This window comes from Impatiens glandulifera, chromosome 2 (genome assembly GCF_907164915.1).
Source record: "Impatiens glandulifera chromosome 2, dImpGla2.1, whole genome shotgun sequence".
Taxonomy (NCBI): domain Eukaryota; kingdom Viridiplantae; phylum Streptophyta; class Magnoliopsida; order Ericales; family Balsaminaceae; genus Impatiens; species Impatiens glandulifera.
The window spans coordinates 47103864-47120390 of NC_061863.1; the positions used below are offsets into that span (position 1 = coordinate 47103864).

General features: G+C 34.5%; 2 protein-coding genes across 2 annotated transcripts; one reads left to right on the top strand and one right to left on the bottom strand.

The window, feature by feature from the left end:
- Positions 1-230: 230 nt before the first annotated feature.
- LOC124925680 (probable ADP-ribosylation factor GTPase-activating protein AGD14) lies at positions 231-6448 on the top strand. Its single transcript, XM_047465752.1, has 14 exons — positions 231-466; positions 706-813; positions 2482-2543; positions 2708-2795; positions 2901-2962; positions 3064-3160; positions 3347-3754; positions 3933-4541; positions 4626-4772; positions 5035-5136; positions 5227-5307; positions 5523-5688; positions 5774-5825; positions 5911-6448. Exons 2-14 carry the CDS (start codon positions 715-717, stop codon positions 6062-6064), a joined length of 2127 nt encoding a protein of 708 aa, XP_047321708.1. The 5' UTR covers positions 231-466; positions 706-714; the 3' UTR covers positions 6065-6448.
- Positions 6449-8620: 2172 nt separating this feature from the next.
- LOC124928040 (leucine-rich repeat extensin-like protein 4) lies at positions 8621-11187 on the bottom strand. Its single transcript, XM_047468566.1, has one exon. It carries the CDS (start codon positions 10931-10933, stop codon positions 8915-8917), a length of 2019 nt encoding a protein of 672 aa, XP_047324522.1. The 5' UTR covers positions 10934-11187; the 3' UTR covers positions 8621-8914.
- Positions 11188-16527: the final 5340 nt, after the last annotated feature.

Below are 16527 nucleotides of genomic sequence, written 5' to 3' on the forward strand. Positions count from 1 at the left end.
GGTGTTTTTAGTGTTCGGACATAATCAGAGTAAAATCGAGACGGGAATAGAAATACCGTCCCAATCAACTACCGGTTAAACCGAAAAAAAACCGTACAAAATGGATAATTCGATTTCATTTCCGGTAGACGGTATCAAATTGGCATCCTTTCTGACAAAACTTAAATATATTTATAATAATGTAAAGAATGTATTTTTTGATAAATTAAGGCAAATTGGGGAGTGAAATGAGATAAAGAAGAGTCTACCATGTACGGCTGGCTTTTCCATGAAATCGTAAATCAGTCCACCACGATCGATCTGACCGAGACACTGAGAATACAGTTCATCTTCAGCGCCTCTTTCTCTCTCCCTTTTCCATTATCGTCCACACCAAAGCTCCAAGGTTCAACTGTTTCTGTTTGTGCCAGCCGACTTTACTGAATCTGCACCGATTCATCCGTTTCTATTCTATAACTGAGTTCAGGTTAGTCTTGTAAGTGATATGATTGCAGTTATGCGCGCTTATTTCTACAACTCGATTGTTCAATCGATGTTAATGTGAATCTATAGATCTGATGCTTAGTAAGATTGAATTCTGATAAGTAATGTTCTCTATTCGTGTATTGATGTTCAATTTTCTGCTTGTTTTGCTTGATTTAATACTTTTCTTGCTGGATTCTGTTGGATTTAAGTTGAAATTGAAATTGAAATTGCAACGGATAGGAAAGAGGGATGGCGAGTCGAGTAAAGGAGGATGAGAAAAACGAGAGGATTATTCGGAATCTACTTAAACTTCCCGAGAATCGGAGATGCATCAACTGCAATAGCTTGGTATGATCTATTGTTAGACTTCATGCAGTTTTGTGTCTCCTATTTCCTGCAGTTTTTGGTTTGTTTTTCAGAATCATAGTTTGTAGTTTTAGTATAAAGGCCTCTATTATTTTTAAGTTTTGGATTCTTGTATTTCATAATTCTCTAGCAAAGAAGCCATTACTTGGTTTGTTGGGTTCACATTTTTTATCTTGTTTCTACAATATATTGGAGTACAAACTGATTCAGGACTGAGACATGTGGTCCTAGTGCTCCTGCATGATTTGAGACACATCAAGAGCTTTGGGAATGTAAGATACATATAGATTTCAAACTCTATGGTTTAAATAATCCAAATAAGGGATGTGAGGGGCTAAGAGAATCTATAAGTATATATTAATTTCTTTGTATAATTAAAAATGTTAACATAAATGTCTATATATAATAGGATGATCTTAATGCTACTGGTAGTCAAATACTAATATATAATGCTAACATATTATTCTAACCAACTAACTAAAATAGATAACAATAATTATCTAATAAACATATTTATATAACTAACAATTATCCTATTCAATTAAGCTTATATTCCCTTCACATGTCCTCCTTGATTGGCCATTCCAAACCCTAATATATATCTCATATTACATACTCCATCACTTTGTTATTAGTCTCGTCAAATCACTTATTCAATGTACATATGGATAAGTTCCTTGTTTTCGGAATACTGAAGTGATAGATCATGTGTCCTTCATTGGTACAAAGGAAGGTGTCATTGTAGCCTCATATGGAGAATGGATAGAGAACTCACAATGCAAGCACCCAAAAAAAAAAGTTCTCTAGACTCCTTGACGTGAACCTATTTGACCAGCTATACCATAGCAAGGAACTATCAGAATAATGAAAAAACCAATGAGCTACTAGTAATTTGTTAGTCTATGTTTCTTGAGTGCCTGAAAATAATAACCTGTATCAAGCAATCAATAACTGTACTACAACACAACCCATCTGTGCTCAGCATGTTGGCATTACTGTTAATAAATGTGCAGATTTTGTGTGAAAGATTACTTTTCAATATATTCACGCATATCGAATGATGTCATCTGAGCTGCATAATGTTCTTCTTATTTGACCCTTGACAAAAGCGCTCGAGACAATGTTTCTTACTTGGAACCCCCCTTATTTCTGTTTTCCTTTTTTGTATTTCCAAGTTGGGACAGCTTCAGCCAAAGGTGGCTCCTAAATGAACTTATTACACCTAAATAATTCATAATAAATGTTACATTTTGTTGTCACATCAGGAAGGGAACTGATGGAGCATAATCTAAAATGTTGTCCATTGTAGGCCAAGTAACATACCACTATCTGTAGATATTTACCTCCACTAAGCTGTCAATGAATGTATTAGGTCTTTTACATTTGTATTAGTAGATAAGGTACTTACCTATATGAGATTTAGATGCCATAGGTATAAAAGAGGAAGAAGAACTGAAATAATGCTCTCCATGACTATAGCATATTCCTTGAAAAAGTAATTTTTTGTCTTTATGATTTCCTGTTATGAACATTAGATAAGCTGTCTTTCATTATGTTGGTCTGTCTATCTGTACCGCAGATACAGTGATTGTACCTGAAAGGGAACCAGATAGTTTTCTCTGACGAGGGTAACTTTGTGTTTTGATGTAGGGGCCTCAATATGTCTGCACAAATTTCTGGACTTTTGTTTGCACAAACTGCAGTGGGATACAGTAAGTATAATAGCTTGCATTTTGCAAAAAGAGTGTATGCCGGTATTGGAGCCTTTTATGTTAAATTAATCAAGATGTAGGAACCATATATTTGTTTTGTTTGCGAAGAATCGTAATGGTTTCATGGTAGTGACCAAATGAATGTCTATTTGGAACTGTTACAGTCGGGAATTCACTCATCGAGTAAAATCAATATCAATGGCCAAGTTCACGTCACAAGAAGTTGCTTCTCTTCAAGGAGGTGGAAATGCGGTATGAATGAGTGCTGGCGTAGGGATATCTATTGTGTTCACTCATATTCTTCGAAAAAGATTTCATGGTTTACAATTGTTATTTGTTTAATTGTTTTAATTAAAGCGCGCTAAGGATGTTTACCTTAAAGAGTTGGATTCACAAGGGCGTTCTTTCCCTGATAGCAGGTATTGATGCTAGGTCTTGCCCTGATAGGGACAATTTATTCTTATTACTATCATTTGTTATTACTAAAATAATAATAATAATTGTTATTATTTTCTGTCAGCAATGTTGAGAAGGTTCGAGATTTTATCAAACACGTCTATGTTGATAGAAGATACACCGGTGAGAAGAGTTTTGACAAACCACCAAGAGTGAAGATGGTAAGACTATTGCAGCCTAATATCATCTCACAAATTAAAAAAAGAAGATAAAGATTGAAATAATTCAACCAAAGAAGTTCTGGATCTCTTGTTCATAAAATTGATAGTGATCTCCATATAATCATAATTTTGTGTCCTAGTTCTAAGCTGCTGTCTTACAAAGATCCACTTTTTCATTTCATGCAGAATGAACCAGAAGATTCCTATGTAAACAAGAAGAATGATGCATATCAAACTGGATCCAGAAGCCCTTCTGAGGATGGATATGACCGTCGTTATGGTGACAAGCCAAGTCCTGGTGGTAGAAATGATGACAGAAATGTTTTTGATGGGAGAAGTCCAGGTTATCAAGAAAGTCGACAATATGGTGATTACCGGAAAAGCCCAGCCCGTGCTGAAGTTGTGAATGACTGGCGACGTGAAGATAGATTTGGGAATGGGAGAAAAACAGAGGATACAAGATCACCTGATCGCCAAAGAGATGTGGATATTTCTAGCCCCCCCATGGCTCGGCCTGTTAGGGAGATTTTGGGCGAGAATGTATCGCCTCTTCGGATTGAACCTCCAAAAGATAATGGTACTGGGCGCACTCAGGTGATGTCCTGCTAAACCGAGTCCTCTTTTACTTGTAGTTTGTTGGAAAATGTTCAGATTTATACATGATTTTTCTTTTAAAATATAGAGTAAATGCATACATGAAGTAATGCAAGAGCAACATTGCCTTTTAAATTTATAATAATGAATTCTTTACTGACAATGTTGTTAATTGCAGAGAAGTGTTTCATCCAGTAGCTTGGCATCTTCTAATGGAAACCCACCAGAAATGAAAAATGAGAATTTAGGATCTCTTATTGATTTCGACGCATTTGCTGATCCTCCTCCTCCACAGACTCAGCAAGTTGTTCCAGACAAATCCACTGAACAGCTATCTACTTCGTCCAATGCTGACAACTGGGCTTGTTTTGATTCTGTCCCCAGCACAATAGTATCTTCTGCTCCTTCAAATGCCAATGCATTCGACTCTGTACTTTCACAACTTTCTGCTCCAACATCTGACAACATAGCAGCTCTCCCTACTGCAACACCTCCAATGCAAATGTCTGCCTCGAACTTTGGCAGTAACTTTCAAGCTATTTCTTCTCCTGCAAATAACTTGACCATGTTCCCCCCTGCACACTATCCATTAGCAGCATCAGGCGCTGGTCCCTCAAATAACTTTGCTCCATTTCCGAATACGGTGAATTCCCATGTCACGGTTAGTGGTGCAGGACAGTGGTCTGGCATGCCTTTTGAGCAACGTTCCTCCTTTCCTGCAGCTGGTAATCAGCCTGCTGGCCAATCATTATTTGCTCCTCCTGTTGGTGGATCCCAAAATAATCAGGTGTGCCTCCCTACTTTGTGACTGTGTTTGTCTTTTGGTTATTATGGTCATTGACTCAAATATAATGGTTGTTATCTTGGGCAGTCCTGGAATTCGTTCAATGTCCCAACTACTCTTGCTTCTTCCAGTGTCTCTGGCTCATTACCTACCTCTGTGACAGTCCCTGCTGCTGCTCCGGCTCAGTCTACTACATCGGAGCCCAAATCTGCCTCACGAAACGAATTGCCCCAGGTAACAGGATACAATCTAGTGAAAACAATGAATCAAACTAGAGTAGCTTAAGTGGTAAGAGTCTTGAACTAAGAGATTGAGATCTTAGTTTTGATTCCCACTGAAACCACCTTTATTGAAGTGTGGGGTCATGACAGTGCAACGTTGTGTTAAGACTCTTCCATACAAAAAATCCCTTGTTTAAAAAAAAGAAAAAATCTAGTGAAAATAAGTGGGGTTTCATTTTTTAACACCTTATTTTCTGAACTGTACTTGTTTGCAGGATCTTTTTACCTCAACTTATCCATCCTATGGGGCAATGCCAGGCTGGCAAACTGCTATGCACCCGGGATTTGGGCACCAAATGCAATATAATACTGCAATGGTATCATTTAAAACTGTTCAGTTCTTGTGTTACTTAATTTGAACTAGTATATATGACTTGTTACTTTTTTATATGATCTAATTTACACAGCATATGGCACAATCACAAGTATCGAAGTCTAGCAATCCATTTGATCTTAATGATGGAGCACCTTCACATCAGGTTTCAGCGGTACGATGCATTACTAATTTACCTTTCTGTTTTTTTTAGCACTCTCTAAGGAAGAGTAGCCCCCAAAAGGGTTTACTCTGCTCAGCTCTAAAGAAACTTGGAATGACCAAAAATTCCCATTCTGTTCTGATTCACATCTTTGAGTTTTCATCAATTTTTTTCTACTGAATTTAGTCCATCTTTCTAATGCTTTATTTATTTATTTTCAAAATCAGTTTCCTGCCATGGGATCTTTGCAAGGTGCCTTGCCAAATTTGGCAGCTCCTTCAAGCTTGTTGCACACATCCAACACAGGTCCCCCTTTACCAATGTGGGCTCCCCAGTCATCTTATCCGTCTTCTGTTCCTCAGGCGCAATCATATTTCCCAACAATGCCTTCCAGTAATACAACATCTGTCCCATTTATCTATAACGCTTATTTACACTTAATGTTACATGTATTGAACTTTTCTTAATAATATCCCAGATGCATTAATGGCACAGTCGGTACATAACAACATGCCCAACATGCCTATGAGGTATTATAATATTTTTCCATCTGAACTTTTTCCATTTGATTCGGACGATTTTTGAGATCTTCTTTGTTGAATTCTGTGCTTACAGTGGTAGACCTCAAGGGGGGGTGATGGGTTTCGGTATGGAGGGTGGGGGTGGGTCCGCATTTGTGTCCTCAAATCCTGGCCAGGAGCATCAAATATATTCACCACCAACTGCAGCAAATCCTTTTCCAAACATGGGAGGGAACCCATTTGGATAGCTTAAGAAGACAATCAAGTTTGGTCATATATCCTAGTTTGTTTGAGTGGCAAAATGTTGCATCTCTTTATTATTGCAGATGATTGGATCTCAATGTTGAAGCCACCCACATGAAGTTTGTTTTCATGTTTAAAGGAATCCTTATTCCACAAAGTAGAACTGTTTGATATTGGAATTGTGATAGACTTATATATAGAGAGATAGAGGAATGTTAGTCTAGTGAGTTCTTGGTGCAGAATTTGTGTTCGAGTCTATGCCTACCGCCTCGATTTGTATCAGTCAGATTTGTTGACGTCGTCTGTGATTGTAGCTATTTCCTGGAATGTCTGTGTTTGTAAATACCATTTTGATATTACTTTTGTTGAATTTCAATGGTTTTCATTAATTTATGCTTGAGAAAAACAACATTAAGTCGGTTGTAATTCTCGCTGACATGAGATCTATTTTTTTTCTGAGAAAAATAGGAGTGGAAAAGAATTTGGTATAAAAAAGAAGCAGCTTACTACATTAATAAAAAGTGGATGAATAATGACTGAGTAGTTTAAAAGCAGGCATGAATGGGGTTTGTCTGTTTGTGTCTAAATAAATACTACTACAACTACCAAGTAGCAGTTATTATCCCCATTAATAGTAAAATTGAAAGCAAGTCAATAAAAACAACAGGCGAAATATGGACTGGAAATCCAAAACCCTAAACAGCCCATGTGACCATAGAACAGAAAGAAATGGCCCCATTTGGGTTCCATTTCCAATCTCCCCATGTTTCATTTCTTTGTTTGCTTGTTTTACCCATCATTACATGTGGGAAAGAAACTGTTTTCCTTTTCTTCTTTCTCTTCTGATCATTTCTTACATTAATTTTAGTTAATAAATTAACATAAAAAAATTATAATTAAACACATTTTGCGTTAAAACACATTTTTTCTCTACCTCCAACGAATAAATTGAGTATAAGCTGAATTTTATTAAACGTATTTGAGAATAAACTCAGTATAAGATGAATACACTTATTCAAAAGTCTTTACTTATACTAACAAAATAAAATTAAAAATTAAAAAAATATATATTTAAATGTAACAAATAGAGCTCAATGTTGCATATTTGGAAAGATGAGACCTAGGAAAAAATGGAAAGTTATTTAATTTTTAAAAGATTGTTATGAAAAAATAAGATATTTGTAATTTCAATGGGTTAAATTATTATAATATTATTTTATATTTAAATTTTATAAAAATAGTTAATATTTTTTTATTTTATTTGAATGGATGAATTAAATGATTGAATAGTTGGAAAAAAAAAATTGATAATGGTGTTTTAGTAAATATTCATAAAAAACCAACATCAACCAAGCTTTTGAGGATATGTTTAACCCACATACTCCACTTATTTGAAAAATCTTTTCTTAGGTCATGCTAACTTTAAATAAAGTAATGTGATTTCATTTGAACTCATATTCACTCACACACACATTTATATATATTAAATATATATAAATGATCAAAAATAAAAATAGAATATTGATACAAAATTGTTTGGAAAATGAGGTATGGAAAAAACTAATCTATAGTACCAAATGGACTTATCTGACCTGTAAATTCATCAAAGAGAATAAACATCATCTTTCGTCCATCAATGTATTATCATACCTTTAATTGTGTAAATACATTTATCTCCATCTCTATGATCCAATAATTGTGCCCACCACCATGTTACTTGCTTTCTATACTTTTGAAATTGAAATTTATATATTTTCTTTTTGGGGATGGGTGTTGCTAATAGTTATTTTGAACTTGTAACCTAGCTAGGGTTGATGGTAATTTCTTTCCCACACGATTATCTTAAATCTTGAAATATTAAGGGAGTGAGAATGAAAGATGGGAGTATTGAAATGAAAATGTTTTTTTACCAAAAAGGGAAAATTGGAATGGTTTATAGATTGATTGCATTCATTGGAAACATGTACTTTCTTTGATTTTGTTATTTATTAACATCATTCATAAATTCATAATATTTTTTAATTAATTTTTATTTAAAATATTTGTAGAATGTCAAAAGGAAGCTGAACCAATAACAAGATATTTTAATATATAATAAAATCAAAGAAACCATATATTTAATATTTTAGTCAAATATTTCTGACTTCTTTGTAACTCAAACATTGATATCTTAATCTCTACTACTTCTAAAAATTGAAAAATAAAAGAATATTGTGACAAGTTTCCAAATATTTTCTAAATTCAAATAATGGCGCTTGAAGAGAAACAAAGAACCCTCTTTCCCTGTATTTTGTTTGTTTAAAAAGAAAAAAATCTATATTTATAAAAAGTTGGTTAAGAATTCGATTTTCATTCAAAACGGGTGTTGCTAGTTTCTTCCAAGAAATAAACGTTAGTTTAAAAAAATAAAATTACACATGAACACAAGCATGAATTGAAGTAGAAATTAAATTGGAACAAGAAGAAAGAAAGAATTGAAGTGCATGTAGTAATTGCAAAGAGCCAGGAATGAAGAAGCTCCTGGCCATAAATTATGATGATCTTTATACATGAACATATACTTTACTTCAATCTCTACCATTTTATTTCAAAACATCCACACCAATCTCATATATATAATATTTATATATCTAATGGAGACAACCCTCCATAGATCTTGAATGTATAATAGTAATAGATAGAAAGAATCTACAATTCTGATCTGTTTCTTCAACCACAGCAACTCCAACAATGTGATCTTGCTTGTTTTGGTAATAATATTGGATCTCTCTTGATATGTAATTGATGAAGATTGTCTATCAATGGCTGCATTTATAATATAAAAAGGCACATCTTTTAATTTAAAAAGAATCATATCAATAGAAAGGAGGTGGTGGAGGTGATGCATATGGAACTCCAAAGATAGGTGGCAATGGCCCTTCATACACCGGTGGTGGTGGTGGTGGTGATGGTGGAGGCAAGTAATGAACCGGTGATGGCGGCGGTGGTGGGTATTCGATGCACGAAATTGGAGGGGAAAGATCAGGCGGTTGATGGGGAGAATGTGAAGGAACAACAGGGGATGAATGGGGAGGCGGCGAATTAGAGTAATTGGGCGAAGGCGGCGGAGATGATTGTGGTGGGGAGGGGGAGTGGTATGGAGGATTTGTTGGAGAATAAACCGGCGGTGGTGGCGGCGGAGGTGGTGCCGGATGAGAATAAACAGGCGGAGGCGGTGGCGGATGAGAATAAACAGGCTGTGGCGGTGGCGGTGGCGGAGGTGTATAAACTGGTGGCAGAGGTGGTGACGGAGGTGAATAAACTGGCGGCAGAGGTGGTGGAGGAGGCAGAGATGAATAAATAGGCGGTGGAGGAGATGGAGAGGATAAATATGGCGGCGGCGGAGGTGAATAAACAGGCGGTGGAGGAGATGGAGAGGATAAATATGGAGGCGGCGGCGGAGGCAGAGATGAATAAACAGGTGGTGGAGGAGACGGAGAGGATAAATATGGCGGCGGCGGCGGAGGCAGAGATGAATAAACAGGTGGTGGAGGAGACGGAGAGGATAAATATGGCGGCGGCGGCGGAGGTAGTGGTGAATAAACAGGCGGTGGAGGAGATGGAGAGGATAAATATGGCGGTGGCGGCGAGGACAGTGATGGAGGAACATAAACAGGGGAAGGCGACGGAGGAAAAAAACCAGTAGGCGGCGGTGGCGGCACAAAAACTGGCAATGGCGCCGGAGAAGGAATAGAAACAGGCGGTGAGGGAAAAGGAATGGGTGTAAAAGGAGGCTGAGACGGCGACACAATAGGCTTACACCTAAACGAATTACAATCCACAGGTCTCGACAAAAACGCCTGGCACTGCTTCGTAGAACGCTGGTCCTGCCGTTCCGGCAAGCAGTTCCGTCTATCATCAAACTCCGGCAAGCCCAAACAAACCGGCGACTCACCCGTAAAGAAATTATAAGAATATGTAAAGTTGATAAGCCTGGGAAGCTTACAAATACTCGCCGGAATAAACCCAGAAAGCATATTATGCGCAACATTAACCTGCTCCAAGCTTACCATCTCCCCGATTGTCTCCGGCAATGGACCCATTAACTCATTAAAGCTCACATCAAACACAGTCAAATTCTTCAAAAACCCAACTTCCGACGGAATACAAGACCTTAACCCATTGTTCATGAAAATAATCTCATTCAAATTCGACATGTTTCCTATACTAGCCGGAAGACATCCTTTGAACTTATTATCAGCCAAAACGATCACAGAAACCGGGGAGTTACCGAAATTATCAGGCAATTCGAACTGAAATCTATTGTGATTGATGAAAATAGCGTCCAAATCCTTGTTAAACAACTCCCGTGGAACGCTACCTTCGAATTCATTGAACCGGAGATCTAGAAACTTCAGACTTGGTAACCGGAGAACTACTTTAGGGAATTTGCCGGCGAATCGGTTATTACTCAGATCCAGTTCAAACAAAAGTTTCAGGTTCTTGAACGTGTGTGGAACAGTGCCGCAGAAACGATTAGTGTTTATATGAAAGAATGCAAGATCTGTAAGTAATCCAAGTTCGTCCGGTAGATAACCGGCAATGTCACCATGGTTGAGATCGATTCCGGCGACTGTTCTTATGGATGGATTGTCTGGAGGCGGTGCACAGTATACGTCGGTGTATGTACATACGTTAGATCCAACCCAGTTGGCTGTGAGATTGAGAGGATCTGAGAGAATGGCGAGCTTCAAAGCTTGCAAAGCAATGTATGCATTTCGGAGTCGAGGATTTTCGAAGGAGAGAGATGGGTCTAATGCAACATTCTCAGCTTGAACATAGGTGGTGATGATGAAGAAAAAGAAGAAGAAGGTAATGGAGTTGGTTTTCTTCATCTCAGATTAGACATCCGATGCTCCTACGAATAACCGGCGACTGAAGGGCTCCTCTCCGGCGGCGGGGATATTGATTGAAGAAGGTAGCTTTCTTCTTCTTGATCTTTCTGGGGATATGGGTATTGGTAAGAGAAAGAAGAAAGAGAAAACTAAGCTCAGCTCTCTTGTTAACGAAGACTGATCAAGACTCTTCACTTCACTTCTCCTTAAAACTTAGAACTCTCTTTCTCTCTCTACATGCACAAACGCATACTGTTCCTGACATCTTGTGTCCGTGAACTTGAATCTTATAATTTTATTTTAGATCTGTGTTTTTTTTTTTCACCAAAATATATTAATATTATAAACATGAAAAATAATGATTTAGTTAGGGTTTGATTAATTAAAAAACATGGAATAAATAGGTTAACATCTTAATCATCAAGTAAGTACTAGTGTAGGAAGGAAATGGAGTTGGAAGGAGGTGGCTTGTTCTAGAATAGAGCATTCTTCATGGCATCTAGTGCAAGAGCTTCTTCAATGGGTTCTCTATATACTTACAAAGAAGGATTATTTTTTAATTAGTTGAGAATTAACTTAGAGATTATGACAAAGAATCTTATTTTCATTACATTAATTAGAGAAATATATTATTGTTTCTAATTAATATTATAAATTTTATAAATATGCCATTTAACTCAACCAAACATTATCAGTACAATAGGATCAACCTTGCTTGTTAAAAAAATGTTCCATTTTGACCAATGCTATAATTTTGTTTAAAATGTTCTGTTCTCTAGTGGGTTTTGCAATCTTAGTAAATTCGAAAGAAAAAAAAATGTTTCAATTTAGATACAATTTAGTTAATTAACTTGCCATGCAAAACTATATAATTTTACATTAATTTTTTAAAAAAAAATAGATATGTATTGTTGAGGGTTTTGGCCAGAGTGTAAGTGGACCATGAGTCCACTTTCCAAGTTGTCTCTCGGTTTCTTCTGGATGAGAATTTGGTACCATTTGAAAAAAGAGGGAAAATACTATATATGCTTTTCTTCTCCTTGAGGAACCTTGTTAACCAAGGAGAATTCAATACCTAGTAAATAATGGCTTCTTTTATATTTTATCAAAAGGGTTTTATAACCATTCTCGAATAACCCATGATCATAAAGAATGAAAGATTCCAAACTCTAAATTAACTTAATTGATAAGGAAATAAAGAGACAACGTAGTATATTATGGTGAAATAATTAAAAGCAATACGGTTATATAATTGTAGTGTCACTCAGTCACGAATCTGAGTTGGGTGGGCATAAAAAAGAATTTAAGTCCGCCTACAAAATAACAAGAAAATTATAAATAAAACGAGATTAAATAAAGTTAAATTTTATTTTATTTTAAATTAGATAAAAAAAAATTTTATAAATCATAGGGTAACCTCACATCTATACGTCACATATATACTGTAAAATAAATAAATATGTTTTTTAGGATGTACTTCCGCATTTGGTGTCACTATTCAATGATATATCTATTTTACCTTTAAATGAATTAGGGTTCTTGATATGATACATTGAAATGAAACAGATCGATATGGGTGCCAAATGGGAGATGAACCATCTTGCAACTTGTTGAGACTTGAGATGTCATTGGCTTTCCTTTCTTTGAGATTTTTGTGTTGAATTAGTTTATGATCATTCATGTCGATTGGTCACTTGTTTCAAATTAATTTGTTTTTGTTACTGATCATAGTAATTGATAAGATCTTCAAAGTTATACCATATTTTTATTTATCTTTTACGAATGATTTTTGTAACAGTACAGTTGAAGTAAGGAGTAATACATATTTCTTCTCTTCAATTTTGCATTAATTTCAAATTATTTCTTATAAAATACATATATATATATATATTTTTAAAGTTAACCTAGTTAGTTATATATATTTCTAAGCATGAAAATTTGATATACCATAATTTATAAATAATATTATTAAATTATAATAATATTAAAATATAAAAATTTAAATTTAAAATAACTCAAAAAGTTTGAGATTAAAAATCAAATTAAGGTTAATTATTGTGATAATTAAACTTAATTAAAAAAATTAAATAAAAAGTTAAAAACATTTGAGGTTAAAATATTGTATTTATTTTACCCAAGTTAAACCCCAAAAAATGTTGAAATTATTTAGTTATGTTTTTAAACATAAATTATGTAAAATTTATGACTTAAAACAATTAAATAAATATTCGAAAATATCCAAAAATAAAAATAATAAACATAATTTTTATTATGTTTCCAAAAAATATTTTTGTGAAATTTTGTGCGAAGAAAAAGGAAAAAAAAATGGTTAAAAATTTGATTTCAAATAATTTTTTTATTAAACATATAAACTAGTAATATTGTGTAACTGAAATTATATTTAATTATTATAGCAAGATTCATGACCATCCGATCAGCGCTGTATTTTCATTTAGCGTCCAAAAAGGCGTCACGCAACCGGTTGTAACCACTAACCAAGCACGCACGCGTGCCCGCGGCCACAGTAGATCAACTAACGAGACGTCAACCCTGTTGGCAGAAAACGCCCAGACGCGGACGGAACGCCGAAACGCCGCGTTTCGGTCAAACAAAACAACGTCATTTTATGCGTCTTCTTCGTCGATGTAGGGGATCACCGGAAACGCGATCGACGCTGACGTTTCTTCTAGAAACTTTATCTCCTCCTATAGTCGGTCTTATCTTTACATTATTCACCCTTGTGCACGTCCTCTCCTCGCCTTCAATTCCCCTACACTTTGAATTCAAAACCTACATCATAGCTATGTTGTCGAAGACAAAATTAAATTCAAATGATAGAACTTCGATGGACAAATCGAAGTTGAATTAGGCTATGACAACCAACCTAGTTGAGTACAAATAATCTCTAGACATTCTTCTTTCAAACCATCATACAATAATCACATATTACGGTCTAATTCGAAGAAACAAGAATTCCGGAAAAACTGATTTTTTTTTAAAAAAATTACGGCGACCAAAGTTTCGGTCTAGACTTTGGAAAAGCTTCCCACACATCATTGGAATGTTCTCCAATTGTTGGTAAGCTTCCAGATCCACTGTAATTCAAAATGTGATTGGAAATTGATTTTTTTCAAGTTTGATCGGGTTAATCATTTCCAAGGCTCAATTTCATGCTTTCTTTGTTTAGAATCACTCCCTAGATGATTTATAAACTTTCTGTTGAAAAAGATTTGATTAAATAAACCAAAAAAATGAAAATTTTGTTTGAAAATCTGTATTTTCAATTAAATGTTATTAAGCTTTTAAGCTTAAATTTTGATTCAAATAGTTGCCTAACATGTTTATAAACATGTTAAGATGATTTCCAAATCATTATATCAACATCCCGATCATTTTGGTCCAACTGAAATTTTAAAAAAAATAAGTTTGAAATTTAGTTTTCAAAATTGTTACAGAGCTTGGTTGATGTTCTTGTTTTAGTTGTGTTCGATTATGTTCATCATTTTATAGTTCCCAAATTTTGCCCTAAAAACGATTTTAAGAAATTGATCTTTGTAGAGATCGATTGATCAAGATTAGGGTTATGGGTTAATTCCCACAATCATATGAGTCATTTGCAACATATAAATCATGTTTTCATTATCTGTATCAAAAGATATGGCACCTGCAATTTTTGACCAATTTAAGAACACTCGGTCCTTGTCCTTTTGAAGTAGGGCAAATGACCGAGGTTCTTAGTCTATGACCGAGAACGAGGACCGATGATCTTAGTAGGGACCGATGAAACCGATCGAGAAAACTAACCTAAGACCAATGACCGATGCTCTTGAGTTAGGAACGAAATCAATGATCGATGTTCTTGACTTGTGACCGAACCCGAGGACCGATGTTTTTAGGCTAGGATCGAAAAATCTGACCGAGTTTTCTAAACCTAGGACCGGCACTCCTTTTAGCCTATGACCGATTTTTCTAACTTAGGACTAAGTTCCCTTTTAGTCTAGGACTGAGAACCCCTTAACTTAGGACCGAAGAACTAGACCGTTAAACTTAGCCTAGGACCGAGCCTCCTAGACTCAAGACCGAGCAATCCGAGTTCGAGACCGAGCCTCCCAAATCCAAGACCAAGCCCTCCGGATCCATGGACCCACGCTCCCGAGCCCTGATCCAGACCACCCTAGTCTAGACCGAGCCCGTCTAAGCCCAGATCGGTATAACCGGACCCAAACCCTAGGACTTCGGTCTCAAGTCCTGTTTGGTTCCACTTTTCAAAATCCAAATTTATTTTTATAATTTTGGAGCCCCAATCCATTTTCAAATAATCTCGAAAGATCAGAAAATGATATTTTAGTATTTGTGGATATTTCCGAAACAAATATTTTGGTTAAGGCCCCGTTTGGAATTTATTTTTAGATTCTAAGACTTTTCTAATATTTTCAGTTAAACTTATATCAACACAATCGTAGTTACTCTCTTGTAAATAATTTTGTACAAAATCTAAACATATCTTTGTTTAGAACCACTGGACTACTAATTAAAGGAAGTAAATGCTATAAATAAATCTTTAATAACCATACTTTTACTTAAGAAATTAAACCATCATTTGATGGGCGCAAAGGACATAGTGCAAAAGTCTTTTCCCGAGCGTAACCAAAAAAACGAACCCCTTGTAGAAATCTGGTACAAAGTACATTTATACATATACATTTTACTGATTTTTCTTAAATCATTTGTCGACTCTGTTTTTATATAAATAATCCTTTAATAATCATATTTGATTAAATTAAACCGGGCTTTAATGAAATTAGCACTTTATCCCACATCGTTAAAATTTGAATAAAATTAATTATTTTTATATGAGTAATTTCAAAATTCAGGTATTCTCAAAATATTTTAAAATAATATTTTATTTTAAAACAAATATGTCTGACAAGCAAACCAATGTTGAAACCAATCAAATCTTGAGTCACTTTGCGATTCCCCGTATTGCCACGTGTCATCCAAACACGTGCTAAGCCCTCCCGAAATTACAATATTAATTTAAACAAATATAATTTAAAATATGATTGTACTTTCTAATTTTAAATTTTTTATTTAATAATATAATATAATAAAAAAATTATTTAATAACAATAACATAATATTTTTTTATAAAAATGTAGAACTATAATAAGATTATAATAAAACAATAAATATTAACTAATTATTTAAAATATGTCAAAATAGTTTTATTTTTTATTTTGTAATGTTTAGTTTTAATATATTAAATCATTCTAATTTTTTATAATATACATCATTTATAATAATATAAAATACAAAATTAATTAAATTATATATATAACATTAAAAACTAAAATAATAAATATTTAATATAATACTATTACTTATTTTTGGATGTTTAAATATATATATGAATAATCAAAATAGTTGTAAAATATTAATAATAAAAAACTGAAATTAAATATTTAATAAAATAATTAAAATAATTTTTAAAAAATGAAAAATAAAATAGTAAAAAATATTTTTTTATATTCATTTAATATTATATATTACAAAACTAAGACTTTTTTTTTAAAACAATATAAAACTGGTACCAA

What these genes read in the sequence shown, in the direction of transcription:
- LOC124925680 (XM_047465752.1), top strand. Translation starts at nt 715, where the DNA reads ATGGCGAGTCGAGTAAAGGAGGATGAGAAAAACGAGAGGATTATTCGG. An exon ending in GCATCAACTGCAATAGCTTG is followed by an intron (nt 814 to 2,481) that starts GTATGATCTATT and finishes GTTTTGATGTAG; the next exon opens with GGGCCTCAATATGTCTGCAC. An exon ending in GTGGATCCCAAAATAATCAG is followed by an intron (nt 4,542 to 4,625) that starts GTGTGCCTCCCT and finishes TATCTTGGGCAG; the next exon opens with TCCTGGAATTCGTTCAATGT.
- LOC124928040 (XM_047468566.1), bottom strand. Translation starts at nt 10,933, where the DNA reads ATGAAGAAAACCAACTCCATTACCTTCTTCTTCTTTTTCTTCATCATC.